The 17,340-nt window shown below is 42.1% G+C and overlaps 2 protein-coding genes across 2 annotated transcripts in view; one reads left to right on the top strand and one right to left on the bottom strand.

The window, feature by feature from the left end:
• Positions 1 to 16,545, bottom strand: part of LOC138432850 (aldehyde oxidase 4-like) — a 66,439-nt gene extending 49,894 nt beyond the window's left edge. The window contains exons 1-6 of the mRNA XM_069574481.1: positions 16,389 to 16,545; positions 14,195 to 14,252; positions 9,803 to 9,899; positions 7,227 to 7,335; positions 3,326 to 3,452; positions 74 to 135 (exon numbers count right to left, since the gene is read on the bottom strand). Of these exons, the coding sequence (XP_069430582.1) occupies positions 74 to 135; positions 3,326 to 3,452; positions 7,227 to 7,335; positions 9,803 to 9,899; positions 14,195 to 14,252; positions 16,389 to 16,442 (507 nt within the window). The 5' untranslated portion in view covers positions 16,443 to 16,545. The remainder of the gene's footprint in view (positions 1 to 73; positions 136 to 3,325; positions 3,453 to 7,226; positions 7,336 to 9,802; positions 9,900 to 14,194; positions 14,253 to 16,388) is intronic.
• On the top strand, positions 15,541 to 16,008 carry LOC138433140 (biogenesis of lysosome-related organelles complex 1 subunit 1-like). Its single transcript, XM_069575185.1, has one exon. The coding sequence runs from the start codon at positions 15,556 to 15,558 to the stop codon at positions 16,006 to 16,008; it is 453 nt and encodes a 150-aa protein (XP_069431286.1). The 5' UTR covers positions 15,541 to 15,555.
• Positions 16,546 to 17,340: the final 795 nt, after the last annotated feature.

Here is a 17,340-nt window from a genome sequence, read left to right as displayed (position 1 = left end):
CAATAGACGGTTTTCCACAAAGGTTTCTTAATATGTTAAATCAACTGAAAAGATATTTTTTATCATAACTTACCGCACAGAAAGTTTTTCCACTTTCTACAATCGGTCGGTATCCAGTACAGCGGCACAAATTACCTGAAGGAGAAATTGATGTTTAAGGAATGATAGAGATATATTGCATAGTTGTGCTTTTTTTCAGTGGAATAGCTATACTAGTAGTTTTTCAGTTTTTACTTTCTGTTTCTCAAACCAACAAAATGGCTCTTTGAAACAGAAATGCCCTTCAAAACTAGAATACACTTGTGATTACAGTTTTATCCTGAAATATCACAGAGATCTCTATAGTTTTTTCCCTTCTCCGACATTATTTCCCACCCCTGCCCTAACTCATATAACATGTGACCACTGTCCGCCATAACATCTCACACGGGCCCCTTTGTTAAGCTTCTCTCATGTAATCTCTTCTGCCTTAAATGTCCTCTTGGGGAGAGTGTGTCCATTTATCAGGGCCAGAGCCCCCCTCCTCCATGGAGTCTGCTCTAACACCCCAGCCAGAGCCGTACACTCATTTTCTGGATCCTCCCCCAGGTCTATCGCTGACCCTGGTGGAGCAGGGTCATTACGTGCATGCTTCATTTCCTTCATTGGCTCTTAAGCTCATGGAGAAAGCAAAGACAGCCTTAGATGTTCTCGAATCCTCCCAGTATAGCGAAGTAGATGTTCAATAAATACCTGGTATTGTTTTAATTAGTCATTTCAAAATATGGTAGAAACGGTGATGAAACCACTGTCCTTTAAAAAAAGTATATTCAAATTTTGAAGCCAGTATAAATGATATTTATAAAGAGGTTTTAGTAATATGGGAAAATTCTTATGTTGTATAGTTAAAAATTGTATATGTAATATGCAATTGCATACATAATAGTCACAAGTATTTAAAATAAGCCTACAAAAACTATGTACAGAAGAGACTGAAAGAGAAGCATCTTGACTGTGGTTGTCTTCTAGGAGCAGAAATATAAATGAGTTTTTCCCTTATCTTTTCTTTTTTTTCATTTTTCATAATAGAAATACATCATTTTTATGTTAAACATAAATTTAAGATTATTATGTTCAAATATAGTTTAAAAATTTCAGAAGCAATGTATGTATGTGAACTGGGCAGGTTTAGTTAGCTAGAAGCAAAGTGTTATTCGGAAACTTGTTGCCAGTGAGTCACGTGGAAAAACTGGATAATAGGTTTACTTTTCTTTTTTTATTTGAGCAGGAATTGTTTAGAAAGAAACTACATGCACAAGGATGGATTTAGATTCCATATTTTATCTTTCTTTTTGCTAAGAAGAAAGAATACAAGAGTTTGTGAGTTACAAACCTCTCTTTGGCATAGAAAAAAGGAGTTGAAATACCTAGAACATACCTATAAGGGATGAAATTGAACTATTTAAGAGTGAAAGGACAATTTCTCATTGATAAACAGTGAGAAAGCATTAAAAGCTGCTGCTGCTGCTGCTGCTGCTAAGTCACTTCAGTCGTGTCCGACTCTGTGTGACCCCATAGATGGCAGCCCACCAGGCTCCTCTGTCCCTGGGATTCTCCAGGTAAGAACACTGGAGTGGGTTGCCATTTCCTTCTCCAATGCATGAAAGTGAAAAGTGAAAGGGAAGTCGCTCAGTAGTGCCCAACCTTTAGCAACCCCATGGACTGCAGCCTACCAGGCTCCTCCGTCCATGGGATTTTCCAGAGTGGGGTGCCGTGCCTTCTCCAAAAGCTAGAGAGAGCTATATCAAAGCTTTTAGTTTTGTTTGCCACATAATCAGAAGCGCTAGTAAAAGCCCACCAAGGGAAACTAATAGCACCCATTACAGAAAATTTTCTGATTCTAAGGGAGAAAAATATGGAAATTCAAAATTTTTATTTTCTTAGTCTTGAAGAAAAAACAAGATTAAATGAAGTGGTCATTTGTATCAGCTGATCATTATAGAAGGTATGTGTCATGTCTAATTGCATTCCTTTTGAGTTTTTATTTGATCAGTTTTCTTAAAATATGAACATAAAGGTTATCAGTGTGCCTAGCATTTATAATTCTAGAAAGAGATCAAGTAAATGAAGTGTAAAACAAAATTACTCTCGAAGTTATCCACACCTAGAATAAAGTTATCTTTATAATTTAGCCAAACTTTACAATGCCATCTCCTGGTGGTTAAGTGAGTTATAGGCATAGAATCTGGGAGGAAATAATTCATGTTTATAAGACTGTCTGTGCATATTCAAAGAAACATACAAAAAGTAAGGCAAATCACAAGACCTTTACTTTTTAAAGCTCTAAATATCCCATTAGTGTAGGTTATTTTACAAAACAAAGATCATCTGTTATTCAAATTTATTCAGGTTTAGTTAAAATTATAATTGAAACCATTGGCCAAAATTCTTATAATACTTAATGAGAAACTGAAAAACGTTGAATGTAGAAGTTGATGAGAGATAAGGGAAAATATTAGTGAATGTTTATATTCTAGATACCATACAACTTAAGTTGAAATTTTACTTTGTTTTAGTATGTATCTTTTCATCATAAAACTGAATTTTTGTGTAGGTTTGTTTACTGAAAGGGATAAAGAGTTTTCTTATAACCTTTAGAAGTTTGCTTCCACAGCTTTCTTCAAAGAACTAGTAACTGCTTACCTTGAACCTAGTATGTTTATTAAAACTACATTTGATAAAATGCTTTTTTGGGGTAGTAAATCGTGTCTGTTCACTTAAATTTGATAGCTATTTTGTCATAAGAGATCGAGTTGCTCACCAAGCTTATCTGTGATAACTAATTCCTATTTATGAGCTTCTCGATCTTGTAATGAACCCAACCAGAACAGAAAAAGGTAAAATTTCTGAAATCTATTCTCTTTGTAAAATTAATTTTAGTAAGTAGAGTTAATGAATGATTTTAACAGATTGATTTAAAAATAAACCAAAAAATCTCATTCTTGTACACTACCCAGATTTCCACATTTGGAAACTATTGTATTAAAAATGTTAGAAACAGCAGATTTGAATGCTTTTGCAGAGTGACTACAGGCTCCATTAAAGGAGAAAGGTTTGTAATGAAACAATATTGCCCCAATTTTTGGCACCAATGCTAGCCAATGAGGGCAGCCCTTCCTAGAGAGGACTGAGGTCAAGGTGAGGGCTAATGGGGCTACTTGTTGACCAGGTGCCTGGAACCCCAAAGTTGCACTACAGCTTCTCTCCACCACCTGGGGCCTTCTTCCCTCCTTCCTTAGGCACCTCCCTCTGGAAGTCCTGCCTGCAGAGGGCTGAGAAGCCTCACCTCCAAGAGCTTCGGTTATCTGCTCAGGGGTGGGCTCCGGGTGGTTCCTCAGCAGTGTGTAGATGGACATCACCATTCCTGGGCTGCAGAAGCCACACTGTGTCCCATGACACTTGGCAAGTCTTTCCTGGGGGAAAAATGGTACATTACTTCTACTTTAAACCTCTTACTTCCCTCCCTTGTATACCAGATAGGAGCAAAGCTTATATATTTAACTTTCTAGAAATAACTGCAGAGTGGAAAATGTCATTCTGGAAGAATATTTCTATTTCTTGAAATCATATGTTTCCCCCTACCCACTCAAGAAAATACTATTGGCATGTATTAAGTCACTTTACTCCACAGACTCTCTGGTTTCTTTACCTGTGAAATAAGAATATGGTTTAAGTAACGAGTAAAATGCTTTGAAGTCATGTTCATGTGGGTTTTGGTCCTTCCTGTACTCATTAATTGTGGGTCCCTGGATGATTTATTTGACTTCTTTCTTCATCTTTTTCACTTCCTTTTAAAAGAAATTTTTTTAAAAAATTGAAGTATAATTCCTTTGGGGGCTTCCTTGGTGGCTCAGTGGTAAAGAATCTGCCTGTCAATGCAGGAGATGCATTTTGATCCTTGGATCAGGAAGATTCCCTGGAGAAGGAAATGGCAACTCACTCCAGTATCCTTGGCTGGGAAATCTCATGGCCAGAGGAGCCTGGGGCGCTGCAGTCCATGGGGTAGCAAAAGAGTTAGACACAGCTTAGTGGCTAAACAACAATGTACTGCTTTACAATGTTGTGTTATTGATAGTTTGTGCTGTGCAAGAACGTAAATCAGTATACATATGTCCCCTCCCTCTTGAGCCTCTCTCCCAGCCCACCACACATTCCATCACTCCAGGTCACCACAGAGACCCAGCTGAGCTCCCCGTGTTATACAGCAGCTCCCCACTAGCTATTTACTTCACACATTGTTGTCCTTTTAGTTGCTAAATCATGTCCAACTCTTTTGTACTCCCGTGGACAGAGGAGCCTGCCATTTCCTTTTCCAGGGGATCTTCCTGACCCAAGGACCGAACCTGTGTCTCCTGCATTGCAGGCAGATTCTTTACTGCTGAGCCACCCAGGAAGCTCCATTTTACACATGGTAGTGTATAATGTCAATAATATTCTCTCAATTCATCCCACCCTCTCCTTCCCACCCTGTGTCCACAAGTTATTCCCATCTTTAAAATTAGAATAATAATGGTATCTATGGCACAAGATAACTGAGAATAAGTGAATGAGCATACACAAATCATTTAACAGTCTCTGGCAACTAAATTTTATCTTCTTCTTCATTTATATTCTATAATGTTTTATGGATTAAATGACAATCTATATACGATGGCACCCCACTCCGGTACTCTTGCCTGAAAAATCCCATGGATGGAGGAACCTGGTAGGCTGCAGTCCATGGGGTCGCTAAGAGTTGGACACGACTGAGTGACTTCCTTTTCACTTCTCACTTTCATGCATTGGAGAAGGAGATGGCAACCCACTCCAGTGTTCTTGTCTGGAGAATCCCAGGGAGTGGGGAGCCTGGTGGGCTGCTGTCTACAGGGTCACACAGAGTTGGACATGACTGAAGTGACTTAGCAACAGCATATACATGCTTTGAAAATTGTGAAGTATAATTTAGAAGTGTTGTGCCATTTACATACTTAAGTTATGCAGTTCAACTTTATGCATTTAAATCCAACAAAACAATAAAAAAAGAGTGCAAAATAGAAATAGAATGAGAAATGACAATTTGCTTTGTCCATTCTATACAAAGACCCAATCCATGAACGGATGGGAAACAGGACTCTGTGGGTCCCACTGTGTGTCTCCGTCCCATGTCTTTCTCAATGAGTTGAGGATACTCAGTTCGCTGGCCTGAATGTGATTCAAATGGTTTTAAATAAACATTTTTCAAACAGCATGACCCTTAAGATGGAAGCCAAATCCTTCATCTATTGTTCAACTGAAAGGAAAGACATTGTTCTAGTGCCAGAGGAAAATATGGTTGTGTTGGGTTTACTGCTAGAAGGCAAGTTGTTTCCGACGTGTCATACAGAGAGACACAGCACATGTGCTGGTAAATATTTAACAACTGGATCTCTGGGAAGACAGTCCTTATTTGTAGCTTCTACTATTTTTGGTAATATAAATATTTCCATGGAGGCTGAGGTTAAACTTCTGATGTGATGTCATTGAATGTGGATATATTTACAAGGTACTTTCACTGTGTAGCTACAATAGACATAAATGGCCTCAAAAGCACAGGTGATAGAAAAATGTAGTAAAATAATTGGGATACAGTAAAAGTTACTATTTATCAACTTTGTTTTTAATATCATTTACCTGCTTTTAAGTTTGTATAGTTTAGTTTTTAGTAACAGCTGTGCTTAAAGCTTGGCTCACAAAATCCCTAACATTTACCAAGTGGCTCTCAGTTCAGTTCAGTTTAGTCACTCAGCTGTGTCCAACTCTTTGCGACCCCATGAACCTCAGCACGCCAGGCCTCCCTGTCCATCACCAACTCCCGGAGATTACCCAAACTTATGACCATTGAGTCGGTGATGCCATCCAGCCATCTCATCCTCTGTGGTCGGCGTCTCCTCCTGCTCTTGATCTTTCCCAGCAGTAATCCAAGTCTATGCCCTGACCAGTAATGCTGAAGAAGCTGAAGTTGAACTGTTCTATGAAGACCTACAAGACCTTTTAGAACACCCCAAAAAGATGTCCTTTTCATTATAGGGGACTGGAATGCAAAAGTAGGAAGTCAGGAAACACCTGGAGTAACAGGCAAATTTGGCCTTGGAGTACAGAAAGAAGCAGGGCAAAGGCTAATAGAGTTTTGCCAAGAGAACACACTGGTCATAGCAAATACCCTCTTCCAACAACACAAGAGAAGCGACTCTCACATGCCAGTAAAAGCCTGTTCGGGACACTACTGAACTATCACGTATTGTCAGAATTTGGGAGGAAGAAATCTGATAAGCTGCAGCATTTGGTTGCTTCCATAACTGTTAAGATGGTGAGCCAAGTGTGCAGTAAGAGCTTAATAAGATCAAAAAGTCATTAAGTTTACAGTTGAAAGACAAGCACTACCAAAAGTGCTCATAAATGCAACATATCAACAGAGGAAGCTCTGAGCCTCCATGTTCTAACATAACCTTCTAGGGGAAGAAATTTCCAAGGAGATTATAGCAATCTATAATTTTCTTTCTACACCCTGCTTTTAAAACTTAACCTCCGAAGAAACTCTTGTTCAATAGCACATAAAAGTAATATTGCGGTTTCTTTTAAAAAGTCCTCTGAACATTAGTATCAATAAATACTTCGTCATGGTGTTCAGCTTCTCATGAGACATTTCAGGAGTATTTGTAAACAAGGTTAGCTTCTTATTCACAGTTTAGTAATTTTGAAATGTGGTAGACAAGTAGTGTCTTCTATAAACTTCTAGTTTCCTATCTCATTTTCTTCTTTTATCAGACTGGGCTGTCCTTGTTTTAGTTTAGGGCAAGATGAGAGTGAGAAGTTAAGATATATTAAAATTATGAAGATGAAGAAATCTTGGTTTATACACAAATCTTTCTCTTTTTTTAAATTTAATTTTATTTTTGGCATTTTATTTGGGGATCTTAGTTCCCCCACCAGGGATGGAACCTGTATCCCCTGCAGCGGAAGAGTACAGAATCTTAACCACTGGCCCACCAGGGAAGTCCCTATACACCAAGCTCTGAAAAGATCCCTAGCTATGAAGTACTAAATCCCACAAAATGAGAATTTAAAAGCACACACACACAAAATCTCAAAATTGATGACCTAACTGGAGTCCATTAGATTATGGAGGGTGCCAATACCAGCACTGGGTCCCCACCACATTGTACTCTTACCTGCACGGGGTGAATCCTGGTTTTAATGCTTCCTACACCTTCCACAGTGGTGACAGCAGCCCCATACAGAGAGCAGATGGGCACCAGGCAGGCTGTAACTGGATAATGGCTGTGATGGGATTTTGTAAAGAGAACACATTGGAATCACCTGGAGTGGGTACCATAATTCAGGGAGTTATCTAGAAAGGGTCTTGAGACTATATTTCCCTGAGAACACAGAGAACACTAGATAAAAAAACCATAACTTCTTGGAAGTGTTCAAGAAAGGACTTAACATATGGCTGGAGTAGAATGGTAGAGAGAAATGGAAAAAAAGAAAAATGAGTTTTGTGTAGAACCTCCAAGAGACCCTCATTCTCGTTTATTTTTCTTATTCAGAGAAAAAAGGCTTTTTCTCTTCATAAAATGATATATTGACTCATGTAAACCATCATGGGATAATTTACCCCAGTGATTCTCAGCTGTGGAAGTTTCTAAAAATACAAAAACTCTGGTTGTATGCTAGCCTAATTATTATTATTAGTTTTCGGTCATGCCACACAGTGTGTGGGATCTTAGTTCCCTGGCTAGAGATCGAACCTGGATCCCCTACATTGGAAGCACAGAGTCTTAACCACTGGACTGCCGGGGAAGTCCAAGGCTAGCAATTAAACCAGAATCTTTGGGATGTAATCACTCCATCACTTTTTCAAAGCTCCTCAGCTGATCCCAATGCATGGGCAAGTATATAAGCCATGGGTTCATGCCCCTGTCTTGACCATCCCTCTCACACTAGAGACTGTATTATTGACACAGCAGATGTGGTTACATCAGAGTCTCATCTCACTGGTTGGGAATGGGGTCTAGGCTTCATTAATTCAGTTTAGTCTCTCGGAAGAGTGCTTGGTGTACAGAGCAAGAGTGAACCTTGGGTTACTGTGCATTTTTTTTTTGTTATTGTTCTCCAGCTGCCCTCCTCCATTAAGTTTACTTTCTCTTAATGTTATCTCCCTCTTCCTTTTCTCTCAACTTTTCCAGGGCTTGTTGCTTTCTTGTCTTAGCCTTATGTCTCATCCAGGAAATAGAGGCATATTCTCCTCTCACTGCCCAGCCCACCCCTACTCATCTCTAGCTGCAGTCAGCCTCACCCCGAGTCCAGGCCTGGAGGGTGAGGACACCCCACCCTTCCTCCTCCCCTGTGCCCTGAATCCCTTCTATTCTTGTCTTCCCAAGGACTTGCTTCATTATCAATTGCCTTTCTAACCTCTTCCTTTCTAGGGTCTCATTCCTCTAAATTAGAAGTTTAAGTGTTTTTTTGGGCTAAAAATAAATCCCCAGGCTAATGTCTCTCTCCAGCCCATCTTTCTCCCCCTCTTAGTCAAGTTTCTTCAAAAGCTATCCATGCCTTCCTGGCCCTCCAGCCACTCCTGCGTATCTGTACCTCATCTTCCAGCCCCACAAGTCTGCTGACGGTGCTCTGGGAGCAATCTAATGGCTCTGAGCCGTGTCCTGGTGTTTCATACTATTGCACTTCTACCACCTTGGAACTTTCTCTTCTGGATGCTCCTCCTTCATCCCTGGCTACTCCCTCATGGTCTCCTTTGGGGGGTGTCTTTGCCCATCTCCCTGTCTCTTGTTCTGCAGTGTCCTGAACTTGGAAGCTCTCCTGGGATTCCCACTACATTCTAAATGACCAGGGTTGAAAACTTGCTTTTACCACTAATAGGCCCTCATAACCTTGACAAGTTAGTTAACCCTGTTTGCCTCCATTTCCTCTTTTTTCAATATGAGTGACAGTCGAGCCTATCTCAAAATTGTTTTGGGGGCCAAATATGATAACATGAAGTAAACTATTTTGAACAGTGCCTAGCATTCAATAAACATTAGCTATTTCTATTGTCATTGTTAGTATCTATGTTGATAATTTCCAATAAACTAGCTCCAGATGAGACCTCTCCTCTGAGTAATAGACCTGTCTGTGTAGATACCTGTGGGTAATCCTTCTTGCATGTCCCATAGTAATCGCAATGCGATTCATCCAAAACTAAACTCACCCCTTTCCTTTCCTTTGCTTCTCCTCTTCCTAATTTGTTAACAGCATAACCCAGAGACTTAAGACAAAAAACTTTGAAATCATGCTTGATAACTCTCCTACCACATGCAATCTGTGAGCAAATTTACATTTTAGGTCAAGGTGACGTTGGCTCAGTCACATAGCACGATGGGAGGTCTCACTCAGCCCTTCAGGGGAATAACTCTTCTAGTGTATGTTAACCTAAACCTTCTGCCAGGACAAGACATCACTTCTTTGTGTGTAAACCCATTCTTCCCTGGCCCTCAGTCTGAGATCTGCTCAAAAGCAAAGCAAATATCTGTACAGCAAGACAGAGTGGCCCCGAGAGACTGGAACGCAGGACAGATATACCCTGATGGGAAGAAAGTCCATAGGAAAGATCTGGAGCATGGGAAGTCACAGGAGAGCAGGTCCAGAGGCCATGTGAGTGCAGTGGACACCTGGAGAGAGGAGGGGGACACAGGGGCAGGAAGTGGAGGTTCTGCATTCTTTCCAGAAGTGCTTGGGCCAATGCAAAGGATACTGGATCTTCTTGGTCTTCGGGTCGTATCGGGACACCATGACAGTGCAGGCACCGCAGCCTCCACTCCCACAGCCGTATTTGGTGCCAGTGAGGTGGACTGGAAGGAAGGGGGTCAAGGAAAAGAGGGATCCAGGCTCCTTTGCTTTCTATACTTTTCTTCCTCAGATACTCGTAACAAGTGAGTGGTTTTCTGGAGTCTCCTAAGATTTCCTGCTTAAAAGAGCTGTTCCACTTTTTGCACATAAGTGAGCTAATTGATGAAAGGTGAGAAGATATCCCTACACACCCACATCACAGGGCTTTATCTGAAATCCCTGAGGCATTTGTGAATGCGGCATTTTCTGGATTTTAGAAAGACAGTATGGTAGCTCTCCAGTGGGGCAAGGGCAGCACCTTGTAATCAAAAGCTCATGCTTCTAAAGTGAGTCCTCTGGATATTCACACTGAGTGGGACGCCATGAAGACTACAAAGAGCCTCATGCCAGTTAGATCAGCGTCTGCATCCACATGAACAGGGAAAAGCCTGTTGAATTCAGAGTTGGGGACAATGGATTCTACATTCGTGTTATGTTATTGCTGTGGAGGTGCTGGGAGGTGGTGCAGATGTAAAACTTAGAGCCCCCCACCAGGAAGCTTAACTTTTCCTGGTTCAGCAATGTAATGTTTTTATTTTCTTATAGGATTACAAGATTAGAGAATATGAATTGATAACTTGGTTCCTGAACCAGTAATATCAACAAACTCTGTGTACCTCTTCCCTGTAAGACACTGGCATGTTTCCACAAAGAAAGAGCAAATAATGTATGTAATCCCTTTGCTTCAGGTGCTATTAGAGTCTACTAGAATTTGCTTGGGACCTCTCTGGGTGAGGTTTAAGAAAGATTTCATGGTGGGTGCAGATTATAATTGGCTTGGGTGGAGGCTGAGAATAATTTCATCTTAGGAATTGCTACCCATGACGAGGTAATAACAGGTCAGGACACCGCAGAGTGGGAAGCTGAGATTCTCTGCAGAGGTTCAGAGGGAGTGGCACCCCGCTTCCTCTGTTCCCTCATCTGAGCCCACTCAGGCAAGCCAAGCTTGCTTTCTTCAGGCAGAGTCATGTGGGTGATGCCTTAGTGAGAGTGTACCATTGACCTGAAGGGAAAAGTCAGAGAAACCCCTTCTCTTTGCCTTTGGTGACCTGACATTTTCAAGCAAAGGAATCCAGGAGCCGTCTGACTCAAAGAAGAGTCAAATTTTGACTGTTCACTGTGTCAGACCTTAAAGAAGCTCTCTGCTTCTTGTTTTAACATTGCCTTGAGTGAAAAGTGAAAGGTTGATTCAACCAGCTGCTTTGCCCTCTGGTTACCAGGCAAGTAGTTTGATGCCTCCTTCCTCCAGTCCCACCAGAAGTAGCTGATTCAGGCAGTTTCCTCCATGTTCTGTTGACTCATCCTAAAGCTCTTCGCTAGGCAGGGTGACCAGACAAAATACAGGACACCCAGTTAAATCTGAATTTCAGATAAAAAATGAGTTATATTTTAGTGTAAGTATGTCCCATGCATTCAAATTCAAATTTACCTGGGCATACTATATTTCTATATGCTAAAGCTGACAACCCTACACAAGTCAAATACAAAAAATAATATATCAGAAGTTTATTTTTTGGTCCTTTAAGGAAAGAGCTTTCTCAGGGCCCCAAGATACACAGCACTATGGGCATATACAGAAGTTACCCTGAGACTAAATGCTCATGGCCAGCGTGTGCAGTTGACCCTGGAATTTCCACTGACCTCTGGTCATTCATCAGTGAGTGAGTGTGTCTTGCATGCCAAACTTGACTCTTTGCCTCAAGGATCTCACTCCTCATTCATCTCTTGCTATACCCTCCCACCCCCACCCCCAAAAGCTTTACATCCATTGGAATAAACTGCTTTCAGTTCCTCTAAAGCAATATATTCTCTTGCCTCTGCACCACCCCCATCCCCCACACACCACCACCAAGAATACCCTTTTCCCCAAGAATTCCCCTTTCCCAGCAACTCCTACAACCCTTCTCTTTCCCTTCCTTCCTTAAGCCGGGTGGGAGTGCCCTGTCCATGTTCCCGCAACATGGCACTCATCACACCCGCTGTCTGTCTCTTCATTCACTAGATTGAGGGCAGAGGCTGTGTCTTCTAGCTTACTTCTGCACACGTGGTGCTTGGTAAAATTCATCTACTGAATGAAGAGCTGTTTCGAGAACTGCAAGAAGTGATAGGGCTGGGTATGTGAAGAGTGAGGGAAAATGAGGACAAGCGTTTAGGAGGCCTGACCCATCCCGTTTCTCCAGTTTTAACCTGGAGCCAGGATCTCACAGTTGCATTAAAGCACCTCCCTAATGACACATCCTCTTTAATCTGTGTAGCTGTGGGACATCACCTCTTGCTGGTGCAGGATCTTGTTTTTACAGGTCAGATTGCTTAACAGCAGGCCAGGATCTGTCATGTGGAAGGAGAGGTTGCACCCCAGCAGGTCTGGGCTGCGTAGGGTGCGTAGGTGAGTTGCCATTTCCTTCTCCAGGGGATCTTCCTGACCCAGGGATCAAACCCAGTTCTCCTGCACTGCAAGCAGACTCTTTACTGCGTGAGCCACTAGGGAAATGGGAGGCTGGGGCTGATTCTGTCTGGGGCTCTAGCAGCCTTGCTTACCTGGGAGCCCATGAATTTTCAGCTTGTTCCTAATATAGAGTTTCTTCACTTTGGGAGTCTAGAGAAAGCATGGTAAAGTGTGGCACAGGTGTAGAAAGGTAAGAAAAGAGAAGTGATAGGGTATGCTGACTAACACAGATTTTAACGCTGGGTAAGTGGGAGGTGGCAAAACCAAGGAGGAAGGATTTGGCCTGTTTGGTTTTTTTGTTCTGTTTCAACTGTAATCCCAATTCCCTGAATAGTGAGTGCAACGGGGACGCTGGGGGGCAGTACTGGCTAGAGTAGTAGAATAATGGGGGTAGGAAACCAGATTGAAATGTTAAATAGTGAGAGATGGAGTCAGCAGAGAAATGAGACATTAGGTACACACAGTTATTAGATAAGTCTGGCAAGGAAAGGTCAGGGAGAAAGGAAGTCATGCTTCATGTTTTTAGATGTGCATGTTGGGAGGCCAAGAGCCAGAAGCAGAAGGAAACGAAGATTCTGGAGAGAGGATTGTCTGGCATACCACCGATTCCTCAGAGCTTAATACAGTGCCTGGTTCTTAGTAGACACTGAATAAGTATACTTATTTTTAACTTATTATTTGTTGATTTATCTTTTGGCCATGTGGCTTGCAGGATCTCAGTTCCATGACAAGGGATTGAACCCAGGTTATGTCAGTGAAATCCCAGAATCCTAACCACCAGACGCCAGGAAACTCCCCCTCAAAATCTCCAAATTATTTTGAAACAATTGTAGTCTCATTAGAAGTTGCAAAAATAGTACAGACTGCCCTATGGACCTGTTCCCTAGTTTCCCCCAATGCTGACATTCCACAGAACTACAGTGTAATACCAAAACCAGGAAACTGACATAGGAATCATACCAAAAACAGATAACCAGAGGCTAGAGTTTCTTCAGATTTTACCGCTTATGCATGCTCTCCTACTATGTGGTATACTCAGCTCTATGCAATTGTATCTCATAGATCTGTGTAACCACTGCCACGGTCACTCTCTTGTGCTTTTACAGTTACACTCAAGCCCAAGAAATTCTTTTTGAATATTTACTGAAGGTACAGGAGGAGAGAGATGTGAAAAAGGGTCCAGATCAAAAGTGAAGAGCTGGAGTGCATTAGTTATACGAAGGGATTTTGAAATATGCTTATAAAACCTTGTTTTCTCTGATAAGGATTATCAAAAGGCATAGATGACAAGTCAATGAAATGCCCTTGTGGGAGGGTACACATGTTGTCTTTGTCAGTGGGATGTACCCTTGAGCAAGTAGCTGGACATATTTAATCCTTTGGTTGGCCTGCCATGTTGGGTTTTAATTCCCCAACCAGGGATTGAACCCACGACCCCACACATGGAAGTCTTAATCACTGGACCACTGGGGAAGTTCCTGGCTCGACATTTTCACATTTACACTGCTGAATATAAAACCATCATCAAGGTGACCATGGGGGTCAAAAGTCAAAAAGTTATTTCCAAAGTTAGCACACTCACAGTTCACTGGATGATCATTTTGGTTTTGCCCAGGCAAAAAATACAACGAATATAGCACATATCTGTCACTTTTAAATGCATTCTCTGAACTCCAACTAGACTGTACAAATTGAACACAAGGTTATTTATCTAGAGCAAATACAAAAGGAAGAATGACTTCCTTTAGAAGTCTTAGCATGTTTTCTTTTTACCACCAAAGCCAGATTAATTACAGTAAAATAAAAGGATACGGATTTTCCTCAAGTAGAATAGTAGATTTACTTCAGGATCAGCATTCTTCTCTATGACCTACATTGTGAAATAAGAAGAGATTTTAGGAAGATAATACCAGCATGTTATGGCAATCCTATCTGTTGTTTTGGGGGCTTGTTTTTGAAAGGTGTTGGCTTCACAAGGACCAAAAACAACAAAAGAAGCCTTTTCTAACACTGGAACTAGAATTCTGGAGAAATAATGGAAGGCTGTTTCAATGTCTCTGAACTTTCTCGTATATGTGACAACTGTAAACTCTGGATTATTTTTTCCTTAGAGTTACTTGGAAAGGATCCAGATGGGGAAACAGATTCCAAAACTGACTCAAGATAACTCAGCCACATGAAGTCATGAAAAAGCTTAGCCAGAGAAGATTCTCTAAAGGAGTCGTGGGAGAGTATGTCATGAGGGAGCCTCTTCTGTCCCCACCAGCTCCCCTTGCCCACTGAAACGGAGGTGCCTGGGTGAAGGAAGAGCTTAAGGGAACAGGAATCTCCCTTCTGCCTGTCACGTGGCGCTCCAGGCTGCTACTCCCAATAGATCGAAGCCTGCACAGGAGATAAAGTCATCTGTCATCCCTGACTCAGGCAGCATCTCTGCTGGGTACAGTCGGGCAAGATTAGAGAGGAGAATTGGAGCGAAACCCATCAGGAAGGGGCGCAACACTGAGTCTAGAGACACAGGACCTTATTCCACCAAAAGTGTTTTTGGTCACCCCAGAAAAAGTAACAAACCGCATTATTTTCATAACTGCTTCCTATTTTCAAGTCTCCTTTTGAGTCCTCAGAAGATTCACTCAGCCAGAGATGAGCTCAGTGCTCCCCTCTCGGAATCTCAGTGTGCAGAGCAGGCTGAGCGAAATGTCATCGCAGAAGCAAAGCATTACACCTAGACCGCTTTAACACCTTACCTGTGTGGCTACGGATATTATTTCCAAGGTGGAAGCAAGATGGGGGTCAGGAGTGGTGGCCTGCAAGCCAGGACCACTTTCCCTTCCTCCTGTGTGCCCCTACACTGAGGGGGCACAGCCTGCTGACATTATTCTGTGCTATAAAGACATCGATGTTCCTGAGGCAACATTCCAGGTCAATGTTTCTCAACCATTCTAATTGCTGGTTCAACACTGCACTTGATTTATTGTCTTCATTCACGATATTGCTCCAGGCCCAAAGTAGCAGGCCAGGACGCTTTAGCCTCAAGGTTCATGGATCAGCCTGAAAGTATTTATTAGGGCAAAATAAAATCCTCCTTTGCTATTATTATCCTCAATGTCATATACTCCTTCTATTAAAACAGTGTTGTTGGGAGGGGGCCAGATGTGCCCTACCCCCAGCCCACCATGACCATGCTGTCCCACCTGCTGAAAGAACACCAGGCCAAGCAGAATGAACGCAAAAAGCTGCAGCAGGAGAGGCTAGAGGCCATCACTCCAGCCACCCGCTTGGCAGAAGTTTCGGTGGATCACCTCAATGTGGGTGTGGCCCAGGCCAACAGGAGCCAGAGGAAGCTGGACCACAAGGTGAAGAGCCTACAGATTCAGGCTGCCCAGTCTGCCGAGCAGACAGGTCAGTGGATCGGGATGGTGGAGAACTTCAACCGGGCACTCAAGGAAATCTGGGATGTGCAGAACTGGGCTCAGAAAATCGAGCTGGACATGTGCAGCATCACCACCACTCTGAAGGACATCTACAAAGGGCAGCGGCAGTCGGCCCCCTCCTGGCCCAGTTGCCCTCCCTTCCCCCACTCCTCCTTCCTGCCCCAGGTGGGCAGGAGGGAGGCTGATAGCCCATGAATAAAACACAAGCCTCCAAAGTAAAAAAATAAAATAAAATAGCATTGCTAAACTCAAGCAGAGCTAACATCCGTGTAATGGGAGGATGACATAGTTTTTAATGCCTGGGTCAGACTTCACTACCATTGTAATTTAACAAATAAAAATGAGAGTACCTTATTGATTCCAAAAGAAAAGAGCAAACTAACACTCCCAAGCTTTAATAATTTCACAGTAAACCCTAAACTAACAACCCATGGTCAAGTTCATACTACTACATATGACTTGAAAAAGACAGAAAAAGAGTTTAAGTAAATAAGAAACAGTATCAGTGAAAGAAAATCAGCTTGGTTTTCATCTCTGACATATGAAAATTCATATTAATCATATCATAAACTTACCTTTCTTCCATTCACAAAAAAAATCAACTCATCAGAATTGGAAAGAGAAGGCATTATGCCAGAAAAAATACCTTCACCAAGATAGAGGGTTATTTTTTTCTTGGAAAGCAGATATGTTAGGGCAAAAACCTGGATGCTTATCAGCCTTGGGGAAGCCCGAGCTGCCAAAGCAGGAAGAGAAGAGGTGACTTATAGCCAGACTAGCGGACGTGAAGCACCAACCAGAGCTCCTGGCCCGCCCAGCCCACGAGCTTGCCCTTCCCCTCCCTTCCCATGTCAGTCAGGTCAGTGATTTTGCCAGTCCCCGTTGGAATCCAAGACTGGTTTTTACTGGGGGAAGGTGTTTAACATCAGGAATGAAAAAAATAAAAGAGAGTTTAAAATAGACTATTATTGTTTTTTTTAACTAACCAAGTCATCAATTAATTCAATGCTATTAAAACTCATGACACTTTCTTAGGTTTTTCTACAGTTAAAGGAAAAAGGGAGATTTCACTATGTACATACCTTCATAACTTCTTTATAGAGACTTCATAAAAATGTGTCCTTAATTGCATTAAGCAAACTGCAAGTATATTCTCTTAATCTTTTTTTCATACTCACTTTCTCCTCTGAATTTAAGGGTTAAGACATCAAACTACTTAAAACCAGAAACATGTACAGAAACTTGCTATGGGCTGGAGACTCCTTTCAGGACTCCCTTAGTCCTACAGCAGCTTGATAAAGTGCTGTCATCTTCTCTTTAAAGATGTAGAAACCGCAGCACAGAGACGTCAGGCAATTTGTCCAATGTCACACAGGCAATGATGGCAGAGTTGCTCCAGAGTCCGTGTCTTTGACCTCTTTCCTGTGCTCTAGATGGAAGGAAATGAGGCTGGAGGGGTGGCTAGTGGCCAGAGTCGGGGCCAGAGCATGGAGGGAGGCCTGGCAGGCATGACGAAGGTTTTGCTGA

Source organism: Ovis canadensis, chromosome 2 (assembly GCF_042477335.2).
Source record: "Ovis canadensis isolate MfBH-ARS-UI-01 breed Bighorn chromosome 2, ARS-UI_OviCan_v2, whole genome shotgun sequence".
Taxonomy (NCBI): Eukaryota; Metazoa; Chordata; class Mammalia; order Artiodactyla; family Bovidae; genus Ovis; species Ovis canadensis.
The sequence above is the reverse complement of the archived record's forward strand: the minus strand, read 5'-3'. Positions and strand labels throughout refer to the sequence as shown.

What these genes read in the sequence shown, in the direction of transcription:
- LOC138433140 (XM_069575185.1), top strand. Translation starts at nt 15,556, where the DNA reads ATGACCATGCTGTCCCACCTGCTGAAAGAACACCAGGCCAAGCAGAAT.